This window comes from Staurois parvus, unplaced genomic scaffold (assembly GCF_062004578.1).
Source record: "Staurois parvus isolate SC_StPar_1 unplaced genomic scaffold, SC_StPar_1.0 ptg000202l, whole genome shotgun sequence".
Classification (NCBI taxonomy): Eukaryota; Metazoa; Chordata; class Amphibia; order Anura; family Ranidae; genus Staurois; species Staurois parvus.
In genome coordinates, this window is record NW_028317998.1 from 112991 (window position 1) to 126897 (window position 13907).

Below are 13907 nucleotides of genomic sequence, written 5' to 3' on the forward strand. Positions count from 1 at the left end.
ACTGGTCTCCCACAGTACACACTACATGGAAATATAAACTGCTAAATACCTTTTCTCATTAGCAGTTAGATCAGTCTTGTGACTATCAGTGTTCAGCAGAGCACTGGTTAAAGCTTGTAAGAAGAGTTTTCTTTCCACTGGTTTTGGCTGATCACATGCACTCGCCCAAGAAAAATAAACTTCTCTAGCAAAACACAAACTGAGCATGTGCAAAATGTTTCCACATTATAGGTCTTATCAGGAGATAAGAGGGGAGACTGGAAGAAGGGGGGTTTTATAGAAGTCAGGATCAAACCGCATGTGCACACAATGCAGAGGATTAACCCATTAGGTTCCACAGAGTATATGCAGTAAAGCATGCTTGATATACTCAGACTGATTTTACTGTTGTGGTTTCAGTAACACTTTAAGCATCACTTGTAGCCTAATCCTTCACTTCATCAGTATAATAAATGATGGATGGTGAACAAAATGAACTTACCTTCACTTCATCTGCACTGCCCTTTGATTTCTCCTCTGTTGAAGTCTCACCACCTTTCTTCTCCCACTCTTCTGTCCTGCAATTCCATTTGAAAATTAGTAAGCAAAAAAAGCACAGTACTGTCCCCAAAGTCACCACATTGACACAGCTCTGTAATCATTGCCATATCATTAAAATGTATTTTTAAATGTAAGCAAAAAACAAAAAAAAAGCAGTGCAAGTACCTGAATGTGACCTCTTTATCATTTTGCATTCTTCAATTAAAAAGTATTTGTTTAGCCACATGTTACACTTTAAAGTGTTACTAAACCCACAAAAGTAAAATCAGTCTGTATATGCAGTAAAGCATGCTTGTTATACTCACTGTGGAATCTAAGGGGTTAATCCTTTGCATTGTGTAAAACGGCTGTTTGATCCTCTCTTCCTCCCCTTTTTCAAGCGACAGCCACTTCTCTTCAGACTGAACCGTAGGCATGCACATGCTCAGTTTGGTGTATATTGCTAGAGAGGTTTTTTATTTTCCTTGGGACAGTGTTTAGTAACACTTTAATATAAAAGTGTAACATGTTGCAAATGGTGGAGTAAGGCTCCTAGCAGCTGCTTAAGAGCTTTTTTTCCCCACTTCGTGCCCCTAGAAGCTAATCATTGTATCCTATGCAGGGGCAGACTGACAACTCATGGGGCCCCCGGGCAATAGGGGATCATGGGGCCCCTGTGTCGTTGCCCAAACTCAAAAAAGCCTATAAAGAAAAAAAAAAAAAAAAAGTACCAGGGGCATCTCATGGGGCCCCCTACTGACCCCGGGCCCTCAGGCAGTGCCCAAGTTTCCAAATGGTCAGTCCGCCCCTGATCCTATGTGCCCATGCACACTATTGTAGCCTAGAAGCCTTGGTCAAGCCTTAGGCTCTAGGAGCAGTGAGAAAAAAAAAAAAAAAACAACACCACATGCTTCTTTTGTGAGAGATTTGCCAGCAGAAAAAAAAAAAAAAACCCCACAAACATTGAATGCATCTAAAAGCCGGGGTTTTTTTCCCTTCTTTCTCCTCCAGTGAATAGTGAATTGTTAAGGAGCAGGCCTTACCCACGGATGACTCAACAGCTGTCAGTGTGGTTCCCCACTGACAGTTGAGTTACACCGGCAAAAGAACTGGCTATTAAAACATTTAAAAAAAAACACACACACAGTGGGGGTCAGACCCTTAACCAAGCATGCAGGATACAAGCGAGCACCCCATCCCCTGAACCATACCAGGCCACATGCTCTCAAACATGGTGGTGTGCTTTGGGCTCCACTCCACAAAAACCCCTTTTTCCTAAATGAGTATGGGATACACTGTACCCCTACTCATTCAACAAAAAAAAAAAAAAATCTGTTTTTTTACAAACACACACACACCCCAAAGTAAATCCAGCAACAATCATGATGAATGCTACCGTTGACCCCCTAGTCCAAAAGTACTCCTCCCAAGTTGAGGGCATGTGGGCTGGTATTGTTCAGGATAGGCGGGGGCACTCTTTCGCCCCCACCCCCCTTTTCTGGCATGCCAGGCTAAATGCTCAGATAAGGGTCTGGTACAGAGTTCATATTCATATATAGTCATATTCATATGTATTGCATATATTCATCGGAGAAACAAAAGATTCTAATAAAACCACCTGGTCTTATGTTCATGTTTGTATCGCAGGGTTGATGTGAGGTCTTCCAATTGCTCTATATCATTCACCCTTGCAAGCCAATGGGCAACTGTTGGGAGAGATTGTGGTTTCCATAGGCTAGGAATGCAGGCCCTTGTCGTATTCAACAGGTATTTCAGAAGAGATTTGTGATATTGCTTCTTCGATAAATGAGTGAGATTAAGCAGAATCACAGCAGGGTTATCTTGCAGTGAAATATCCGTAAAATTTGTGAAGGTGTAGTACCGATTGCCAAAAGGTTTTAAGTTTAGGGTATTCCCAAAAGACATGCAAGAGTACCAACCGACACCACATTTCCAACAGGAATCACTCTGTTGAGGGTGCAATTTTGCAAGGACCGATTGAGTTCTATACCATATCTTGTAGGTGGTCTCTTGGTATTTTTTACATAGAGGCGATATATGTTCAAAGAAGAGAATGCACTCCTTTTGGGAATCTGTAAAAGTAACCTGCAAGTTTCTTTCCCATTTAGAAAAGTATGGGGGGGGGGGGGGTCAGACTGAGCATTGAGATCTAGGAGGTATTTGTAAAAGGTAGAAAGAGAGCTTTGTATCAGACCATCTCCCAAACAGCTCTTCAAATGCGTGTAGCTTTCTAGGGAATAGTAAATGTTTAGGTAGCAAACTTGGGAAGATCTTCCAACAGCCTGTAAATGAAGTAGACGAACTGAGGAACAAGGTGTCCAATGCCACCCATCTAGTGGGTCGCAAAAAGTGAGATGCATGAAGTAGACCCTGAGAGACAGGGATCGGAAACAGGAATCAGTAAAAACCCTGGATGTCCTGTGATAGGCATCATTGGAGAGGGAAAGCTCTCCAAAGACGCCAAGGAAAAAAATCTGTTTAGTTAAACCAGTACAGGACTTATTAATGGATGGACATTCAGGTGCGAAACATGTTGCCTTCCTGCCCAAGGCAGTCCTGTGAGCGGGGCTCCCACCATTGCTTGTTCCAATGAGACCCATAATTTGTGGTTCTGGTGTCTACACCAGTCTATTACTCTAGTCATCTGGAAGGCTGTATAGTATAGTGCAGGATTTGGGAGACCTACCCCGCCCCTCAACTTGGGTCTACACACTAGATTCTTACTGAGACGCGGATGTTTACCATGCCAAACAAAGCGAGTGAATGCAGCTTGCACAGAATGGAAGAAAGCTTGTGGAAGGGTCCATAATTTTTATCATAGGTGTATTTTAAATGGTAGAGACAGAACATAAACAAAAAAAAAACCCTACATGGTATAAATGTTATAGAGTTGCAGGTCAGTGAGTAAAATAAAACCCACACCCCTCCACAGAATCTCTTTCTTGGGCAAGACCAAAGAGCTGTCAAAAGGATGTCTGGGACAATATTATAGACCTGCACAAGGCTGGAGTGGGCTACAAGACCATTAGCAAGAAACTCTGTGAGAAGGCGACAACTTATTCCGCAAATGGAAGAAATAAAAAATGACCATCAATCACTCTCGGTCTGGAGCTGCATGTGAGATTTCGCCTCATGGCGCAAGGATGATCATGAGAAAAGTGAGGGATCAGCCCAGAATTACATGGGAGGAGCTTGTGAATGATCTCAAGGCAGTTGGGACTACAGTCACCAAACAAGCTATTGGTAACACAATACATCGCCATGGAATGAAATCCTGCAGTGCCCACATGATTCCTTTCCTCAAGAAGGTACATGTACAAGCCCATCTGAAGTTTGCCAATGAACATCTAAATGATTCAGAGAAGGATTGGGAGAAAGTGCTGTGGTCAGATGAGACCAAAATTGAGCTCTTTGGGACCACAGTCACCAAACAAACCATTGGTAACACAATATGCCACCATGGATTGAAATCCTGCAGCGCCAGCAAGAAGGCACATGTACAGGCATATCTGATGTTTGCCAATGAACATCTAAAGGATTCAGAGAAGGATTGGGAGAAAGTGCTGTGGTCAGATGAGACCAAAATTAAGCTCTTTTCATTAACTCAACTCGCTGTGTTTGAAGGAAGAAAAATGCTGACTATGACCCTAAGAACATCATCCCTACAGTCAAGCACTTAGGTGGAAACATTATGCTTTGGGGCAGTTTCTCTGCTAAAGAGGTGCAAGCCGACTCTGCCGCCTTGAGGGGCCAAGTATTGTAAAAATCTTGTATGAGAACCTTGGGTCTTCCAGCATGGCAATGACCCAAAACATACCGTCAAGGCAAAGGAGTGGCTCAAGAAGAAGCACATTAAGGTCATGGAGTGGCCTAGCCAGTCTTCAGACCTTAATCATATAGAAAATTTATGGAGGGAGTTGAAACTTCATGTTGCCAAGTGGCAGCCAAGAAACCTTAAAGCGGAGCTCCACCAAATGGGGAAGTTCCACTTTAAGCCTTTGTCTCCCGCTCCCTGTTAAGGAATGGCACCTTTGGGTACCCGCTCCCACGTCCGCTGCGATCGCCTAGACGATTGTAAGCGGAAGTTGTCCTCTCCCCCCTCCCTCCCCGTAGTTTTTTTGGACACGTGACAGGTCCCAGAAGACTATGGGCCATTCACAAAGTACAGCGCTTCTTGAGCATGCGCACTGGGCACCCGGCTGTGAAGCCGCAAGCTGTAACAGCCGGGTGCCCACACTGAAGATGCCGGCGCCAGGGAGAGAAGACGGCCGGTGAAAACAGCAGTGCTGAGGACATCGCTGTACCAAGGCACAGGTAAGTGTCTGTATTTTAAAAGTCAGCAGCTACAGTTTTTGTAGCTGCTAACTTTTTTTTTTTTAAGGTGAAATGTAGCTTTAAGGATTTAGAGAAGATCGGTCAAGAAGAGGGAACCAAAATCCTTTCTGAGATGTAAGCAAACCTGGTAACTACAAGAAATATCTTACCTCTAAGCCAGGGGCGGACTGACCATTCGGAAACTCAGGCACTGCCTGAGGGCCCAGGGTCAGTATGGGGCCCCATGAGATACCCCTAGTACCTTTCATAGGCTTTTTTGGGTGTCGACACAGGGGCCCCATGATCCCCTATTGCCCGGGGGCCCCATGAGTTGTCAGTCCGCCCCTGCTCTAAGCTTGCCAACAAGGGTTTCTCCACCAATTACTAAGTCATATTTTGCTTGGGGATCAAATATTTATTTTACTCACTGAACTGCAACTCAATTTAGAACATTTGTATCGTGTTTTTTTTTGGCTGTCCTTTACAATTTAAAATACATCTATGATAAAAGTTATAGACCTTTCTTTTTTATTTTACGTGGAAAAACTTACAAAATCTGCAGATGATCAAATTTTCCACACTAACAAGCATGCTTTACTGCATGTAGAGCCTGATTTTACTGTTGTGGGTTTAGTAACACAAACTTCAGCAAATGGATTTTACAGGCAAGTACAAAAATTCAATTCTCTTTTACATACATCATGGAACACAGAGCAGGCTATAAACCTAGTTGCCAACAGTCCATAAAAGCCCGGGACAGTCATGGATTTTTTTTTTTTTTTTTTTTTAAATGTCCCGGCACCAACTTGTCCCAGGTTGCATTCTGAAAATCATGCTTGGTCGCGGACAGCTGTAGTGCATTCACATTGCAAGCTCTGTGTTCTGCCGTTTGGGTACACTGCACTCAGAACACAGGCAACACACTAGGGACAGAGATCCCTTTCTTTCAGCAGCCAATCAGGAGGCTCTATTGGGGACTCAATGATGACCCCTATGGATGTGAGGCTCCCAGTGAATGGGCTCATCTTGAGGAGGGGGTGTGACCAGCTTCATAGGTGATCATGCCAGCCTCCCTTCTGGTGCAACTCAGAAACTCGATCAGGCTGCAGGGACTGAGTGAACGGAGGTAATGTAAGCTATCCCCCTATCCAATTTCATTAGGCAGGGTGTCCTGTTACTTGCTCTCATCAGTCTCTCCCTAATGGCTCTTACTGCCTTGCCTGCTCTCTGCTCCCAGGTGAGCAGGTCTCCCTTTAAGAGGGAGGATCTCTGTGTCAGCCAGTGGATGTCAGTAACTCTGCATGGATTTCTTGCTTTGCAAGTGTGTGTCAGGACAGCAGCATGTACTATGATTATAGGAGGCAACGATATGCCCCTATTCACATCTGCACTTAGTCCAAGAGGAATATGGCTACATTCAGACTGGCGATTAGGGCTATTCACTATAACACAGGTCACCGGCAGCCATACCTTTTTACGACTATCTGCACTCTCTGAATAAATGGTATAACTTCAACCAAATTCTGCGTAACAGGTATGGAATAATCTGTATAGAAGAAACGGCATAAATTAGAGGGAACTGGTCCCCCAGAGTCACCAGGGCATCTACTGCAATGCCTGAGGATCCCTGGTCCAGGAAACTAATTTGTCCAGCTTCTCATTGAACCTGGATGCCATCAGATCCACATCCAGAGTGTTCTGAAAACCTCCGGATGGAGGGACCATTCCCCCAGAGACAACTGCCAACTCCTGACATAGTCTGCCTGCCAACTTTCTATCCCTGGAATGTGAACACCAGGTTGAGAGAGGGGGGACAAAGCTCTGTCCAGGACAAGATGATTCACCTCAACCTAAAAAAGCACAGCTCCTAGTACCTCCCAGGTGATTGCGAACACAAAACAGCTATTGCACAATCAAACTGGAGTGCAGGACATCCAGGTGGACTGCCCAGGTTCCAGAATGTTGATGGATAAATTCTCCTCCCATGAAAACTAGATCTCCTGCACTGGCAGGAGAAACCCGGTCTACTTACCATCCTGAATGGCTTACATTCATTCTTAGAGTGAAGAGAAGGAATGGTTTCACCTATTTTTTTCCTGGAAAGTACTAATTGGAGTCATCCACTATTCTAGAGATTGTAAAGTGCCGAGACACAGAAACATTAGAGAATCCACCAGAGTTCTTCTGTTGCACTCAAGACCGGACATTCTAATGCAGAGACCTGGAGTGGAATTGGACAAAAAGGAATTACATCCAACCAGGCATCCACCTTCCAAGAATCTAGGGATACCTTGGAGTTCTGAGGGAAGAAATCTGATCTTGAAGCTGCAGAGCCCCCAGGGAAGAACCACCTTTACCTGGGACTATACTCTGTACAATGCTCTCTCCAACCTCTAATACATGTAACAGCAGAGCCATACTAAAAATTACCAACTTTCTATTGCAAACTGCAAAGCAGGACATCACAGGTAAATAGCCTTTATGTCCACTGATGTCAGGAAAATTCCCCCAGCTGGAGTAAAAGCCCCTCGACTCCTTCATACTTTGAAAAATTTGCAGAGACTCTCAAATACAAAAATCAGACAATATTCTCGGTTTGGCTTGGAAATGTAAATGTATACGAATAAAAGCCAGGAACCCATTCCTGTTCTGGAAGTGGCACGATTACTTCCCTGAGCAGGCGAAGAGACACCTTTTTTTGTCGATTCATAGGAAAATCTGGAAATACCTACAATGTACACACACCTGAACGAGTAGGGATACCTCTTCATGGAGAGGAAGACGTGGAATCTAGCATGTGAATGGACAAAGTCCCAAGCACAAAATCTGCTGAGTGGAATACTTCAGGGCATACACAATAAAATAGAAGGTCTAAAAAAGGTACCTCTGCTGAGTTTTCAGTTATGTAGGTCACCCTAAGCGTATGAAATCCAAGTTCCTAGACAGGTGCTTCATGCAGCCCTAAAACCCTGAAAGACACCAACATGCTGCTACTGCTGGCTGCATGGCAGCCCCAGCCAAAGAAAAATAGGCTTTCAGCAATGGTTTTCAACCTGCAAATTTGCTGGATCCTTGAAGATGGCAACGGCATATCACTCTTGTTAAGATAGGAAAACACCTGCCTCAAATGTAGGCATACTCCACCTCTAAAACTCTTTCTCCATAGGATACAGCTCCTTTTTAGGAGACATCAGCAGCCTGCAAAGAAACGCAACAGGACCAGTGTCTAGACAAGACTGCCGCACTTAACTTAAAAGGCTACTGCGCAAAGATCAACAAATGTGGTTGATGGTGCCAATTCCCCAGCAGGTAACTTGTGTGACCCAGTATCCCCAAGTGCGTCTCTTCTCTTCCAGCACTTCCCTATGTCCCCAACTCATGCCTGTCACCACATTAGAGCAGAAAAGCCCATTTAAATAAAGATGGCGCCTCCATTCCACCCCCTCACATCTGCACCTACACTGACCAGGACCCACTGATGACCCGTTTGCCTGCAAGAAAATGGTTTCCTGTCATGCTGCCTTCTTACCCATGACACCACAGTACAATTGTGCATGTGCAGCTGACATCACCAGGCAATGGAGTCACTAGAGTTGGTATCACCACACACACGCATTTTACTGCACTACCACACTGGCGTGGCTCAACCCCCAGGGCCAGATCTAGCCTGTCTGATGAGGGGTTGTAGTAAAAAATGTCAGAGGCAGAAGATGCGAGCTCAGCAATGCAGTGTATGAAAGTGGGTAGGGCAGTGTACAAGGAATCAGCAGGGAAGAGGATAGGGTCAGCAGTTTGTAGGGCAGTGTACAGAGGTCATTCATTTATAGGGCAGTGTACAGTGGGTTATCAGGGCATCTAACAGGGGTCAGCAGTGCAGAGGAGAGGGGGTCAACAGGGCAGCAGACAAAGGTCAGCAGGGCCATATACGGGGGGTCAGCAGACAGAGGTCGGTAGTCAGTGCTGGCAGGGCACTTAGCAGATCTCTTCCACCCCACACAGCACACAAGTGTGATTGAATCCCCTTCACAGTGTGCAACTGGCTATGAACACAGGAGCCCAGCACCGATCTCAGCACACATTAAAGATGCATATGGGGGGAAAATATCAGGTTTCAAAAGTCTTCCATTCCCGCTCTGGACCTGTGGCCCACTAACATGGAACGATTCATTACCCACCCTGCATCTCCAGCCTCAAGTGACACGGCCCTCCCAGAGGATCACACAGCCCCAATTGGGGGATCAAGCAGAAACAATAAGACTCTGATTTTCCTTCCACTCCCATGGCTCCCTACCTAACAGCAGACAGACATTCTAGATGACAAGCTACATATACTTTTATTAAACATCTCTCGCACTATATCAACTGAAGTGGGGAAATTCGCACAGGAGCTTAGGGGGGAGATTGAATTAATTGGAAACCGTACAGATCATTTGGAGACCAGATTTGACAATCAGGTCCAATATGTCCATTTCTTAGAGGAAGACAATTTAACATTGAAGCAACAAGTTTCCCAGCTGCAATCACAACAGGAACAGGGAACGCAATCAAAACCTGGGCATTAGCGGGATTCCGTAGTCGGTTGGTGATGCTGTGCTCCAGGATTATCTATGGGGTCTATTTATAACCTGGCACCCAATATTCCTGATATCGATTGGCAGATGGATGGAGCTCATTGTTGTCTTGCTCCTAAACCTGCGATGTTATAGTCCGCTTTCACTACTATGACAGTAAGGAATCCCTTCTGAACTCTTCCCGTAACAGGCCATCAAATGACTATAAAGTGGAGAAAATCCCAATCTATAGTGATTTGTCACCTACCACACTAGCCAAGCGATGCTCACTAAGACCTATCACTCTACATCTTCAGAATCAACGCATTACTTATAGTTGGCGATTCCCCTTCAAGCTTGCGGTGACTATGGAGGGCATCCAACATAACATCCGTGACCTGTAGGAAGGTAAAACATTTCTTTTAAACCTGGGACTACCTCTTTTGCCAGATGAAGCATTAATAGCTCCTATACCTAAACCTTACCCAGGAGCAACTCTGAAAAAAAAATCTGGACCCCTACTAAATAAAAAGACCAAGTCGAAAACCAGGCTACCTGTTCTCCAGCGCTCGTACTCAGCTAGATTTCCTGTGGGAACATGAAAAACCTGAGGCTATTTTTTTTTTTTTTTTTAATAATCTCTCTGTGCTTCAATTTATTTTCCTGGTATTGTCCAGGCACTTTAACCCATTGTTAATTCACAAAATAATTTTTTGGGTACTGTCAATTTCCTAATGATCACTTGGATCGCCATATATTCATCACCCACGTGCTCCCTTATCAAGTCCATGGTTTGTACTGTGGACGGCCGAGAGATTTATTCTTCTCAGTTACTCTAATAAAGATTTTTTTTCTTCTATTGGACCTATAGGTATTTCCGAGAGCACTTATTTCTGTGATGATTGTTTAGCTTTCTCCCAGTTCAGGAAAATGTAACTGTGTACATGATCTGCACATTTATGTAAAGTTGTTTAGTGATATTATGGCTTTACATATTTTATCATATAATGTTAGGGGTTTAAATTCTGTACAGAAGAGGCGGTTGGCTTTAAAATAAATTTAGAAAATCCCAAGCAGATATGATACAAGAAACTAATTTCCGCAAGGGTGGCTCTTTTAAATTTGCTCAACATTTTCCAACAGCCTACATATCCTCTGATTCTTCAAGGAAAGCAGGTGTCGCTATATTGTTTAGCCACTCCTGCCCAGTTTGCATCCTATCCTCAGAGATAGATAACTGGAGGTCAATATAGTCTGCTCAGTTGTATAATGGAGGGAACCCCATGGAAATTGATAAATGTTTATGATCCCAATTCGGGCCAAATAGAGTACCTTAATCATACTTTAAGTTCTTACAGTCATCTTACCCCTACATGATAGTAGGTGGGGACTCTAATCTGGTTCTGGCCTCTACCAAAGACAGGAAATCTCCTAGAGGTCATCAACCCTCCAAACAGCTGATTAGACAGTCTACAGCATTTTGTAAATGGGTTATAGAATTACATCTGACTCTTGGTGTATAAAAACTCCGACTCCCAAACCATACACTTTCTACTCAGTGGCTCACAATATGTACTCACGATTAGAACATTTTCTGGTCTCCTCACCCTTGGTTAAAATAGTGTCTTCTTCAGAAATTTACCTTGCCACTTGGTCTGACCACTCGATAGCTCTGGTCCTGGATATAATGCAAGCTAAATCAAGAACCTGCTATTGACATTTAAATGACACCCTACGTCATAATGAGGTTAGGACTGCTCTTACTAAGGATTTAGAGGAATTCTTCAGCTTTAACTTTGGGTCAGTTTCTAAAGTATCCACACTATGGGAAGCCCATAAGGCATTTTATAAGAGGGCACTGTATAGCTGCTAGCTCCTGACTTAAAAGAAATAAACCTCAACAAGCGAAAAACCTTCTATGCCAACTCTAGAAGGCAGAAAGTCAGCTATTGGCCTCTCCATCGATCTCCAAGCTTCAGGTGGTGATCCCATTGCAGAATCAGCTCAAGGAATTAAGACTCAAAACCTTGCAAAATGTCTTATTATTATTATTATTATACAGTATTTATAATGCGCCAATAGTTCGCTCAGCGCTGTACATTACAGAGGGGAACAGAACATGTGACAGAACAATACCAATACAATGCAAAACATGAGGGGATCGAGGGCCCTGCTCTTTCGAGCTTACAATCTAGGAGATGGACTAGTCTTATGGACTAAATGCAAATTTTATGAATTTGCAAATAAGCCTCACTGGATGCTCGTGAACAAATTGAAGGCAAGACATCAACAGTCTGTTCCTGGGTTTCTTTATCAACAAGATAGTATGCCTACATACTGCACCAGTAATTTAGCTAAACATCCAACCTTCAGAGTCATTTTATACTTTTTATCTCCACTCTAGCCAACACTTAAAACATCGGATCTGGCATCCCTCAAAGCAGATTACTATAGGAGTTGGAGAAAGTGGTCTCATATTACAAACTGTTTCTTCCCACTTTAGCACCCTAACTTTTAGATTTCTATAGAACCCTTCTTAAATTCTACACCCTCACTTTCAACACTCCTACATTGCAGTTATCCCAAAGCCTGGGAAAAAACCCTGCCTCTCTGGCCAACTACAGGCCTATAGGCCCTCATGAACTTGGACTACAGCATTTTTACAAAAATACTCCCCAATAGACTCTTACCTTGCCTAAACTTATACATAAAGATCAAGTTGGCTTTGTAATGGCTAGACAGGTGGGAGACAACACTAGGACAATGATAGATTTTGTGAATGTTATTAAGACGAACAGCTCAGCACAACTGTTGAGCCTAGATGCAGAAAAGGCTTTTGATCACCTTAGTTGGCCATATAGGTTTGCTTCCTTAAGATACTTTGGATTAAAAAAGACCTTTTTTTAAAGTTCTGACGGCTTTGTATTCTATGCCCACAGCCCAAGTTAAGATACCTTATACTATGTCAGACTTTCAGATGTACAATGGCAGTAGGAAGGGATGTCCATTGTCCCCCCTATTGCTTGTTTTGTCTTGAACCTCTTGCAGCTGCAATAAGTCTTCAAGGCGACATGCAAGGAGTACGCATATTACTTCAAATCACTCATTATAGGAGGCTAACTATCCTTAACTATTTGACGAGATTCACACTTTGTTGAGACAATGGAATTCCCTAGGTATCTTTCCTTGGCCGAATTAATGTTCTTAAAATTTTTGACATGCTTAAGTTATTGTATTTATTTGAGACGTTACCCATACCAATACCCTTGACTCATTTTGCAAAATTCCTCTCACTTTATCTGGCACTATAGAGCACATTGGATAGTCTGTTCCATGCTTCTCTTACCTTGGTCCAGGGCAGGACTGGGTGCTCCAGATTGAATTACTATTTTGCTATCCATATACAGTCATGGCCGAAATTGTTGGCACCCTTGATATTTCTCCAGGAAATCATGTATTTCTCACGAAACGTATTGCATTAACACATGTTTTGCTATACACATGTTTATTCCCTTTGTGTGTATTGGGACAAAACAAAAAAAGGGAGGAAAGAAAGCAAATTCGACATAATGTCACACAAACCTCCAAAAATGGGCTGGACAAAAGTATTGGCACCCTTTCACAACTGCGGATAAATAAGAATGTTACAAGCATGTGATGCTCCTGTAAACTCACCTGGGGCAAGTAACAGGTGTGGGCAATATAGAAATCACACCTGAAAGCAGATAAAAAGGAGAGACGTTCACTTAACCTTTGCATTGTGTGTCTGTCTGTGCCACACTAAGCATGGACAACAGAAAGAGGAGACGAGAACTGTCTGAGGACCTGAGAACCAAAATTGTGGCAAAATATCAACAATCTCAAGGTTACAAGTCCATCTCCAGAGAACTAGATTTGCCTTTGTCCACAGTGCGCAACATTATCAAGAAGTTTGCAACCCATGGCACTGTAGCTAATCTCCCTGGTCGTGGACGGATGAGGAAAATTGATGAAAGATTGCAACGCAGAATAGTCCGGATGGTGGATAAGCAGCCCCAAACATGTTCCAAAGACATTCAAGCTGTCCTGCAGGCTCAGGGAGCATCAGTGTCAGCGCGAACTATCCGTCGACATTTAAATGAAATGAAACGCTATGGCAGGAGACCCAGGAGGACCCCACTGCTGACACAGAGACATAAAAAAGCAAGACTACAGTTTGCCAAAATGTACTTGAGTAAGCCAAAAGCCTTCTGGGAAAACGTCTTGTGGACAGATGAGACCAAGATAGAGCTTTTCGGTAAAGCACATCATTCTACTGTTTACCGAAAACGGAATGAGGCCTACAAAGAACAAAACACAGTACCTACGGTAAAATATGGTGGAGGTTCAATGATGTTTTGGGGTTGTTTTGCTGCCTCTGGCACTGGGTGCCTTGACTGTGTGCAAGGCATCATGAAATCTGAGGATTACCAAAGGATTTTGGGTCGCACTGTAGGGCCCAGTGTCAGAAAGCTGGGTTTGCGT

General features: G+C 43.6%; 1 protein-coding gene across 1 annotated transcript in view; it reads right to left on the minus strand.

Annotated features, from left to right (window-relative positions):
- LOC149461422 (UDP-N-acetylglucosamine transferase subunit ALG13-like) overlaps positions 1-13907 on the minus strand; it is a 180923-nt gene that overhangs the window by 104962 nt on the left and 62054 nt on the right. Inside the window, exon 8 of the mRNA XM_089678257.1 lies at positions 482-557. Within this exon, the coding sequence (XP_089534383.1) occupies positions 482-557 (76 nt within the window). The remainder of the gene's footprint in view (positions 1-481; positions 558-13907) is intronic.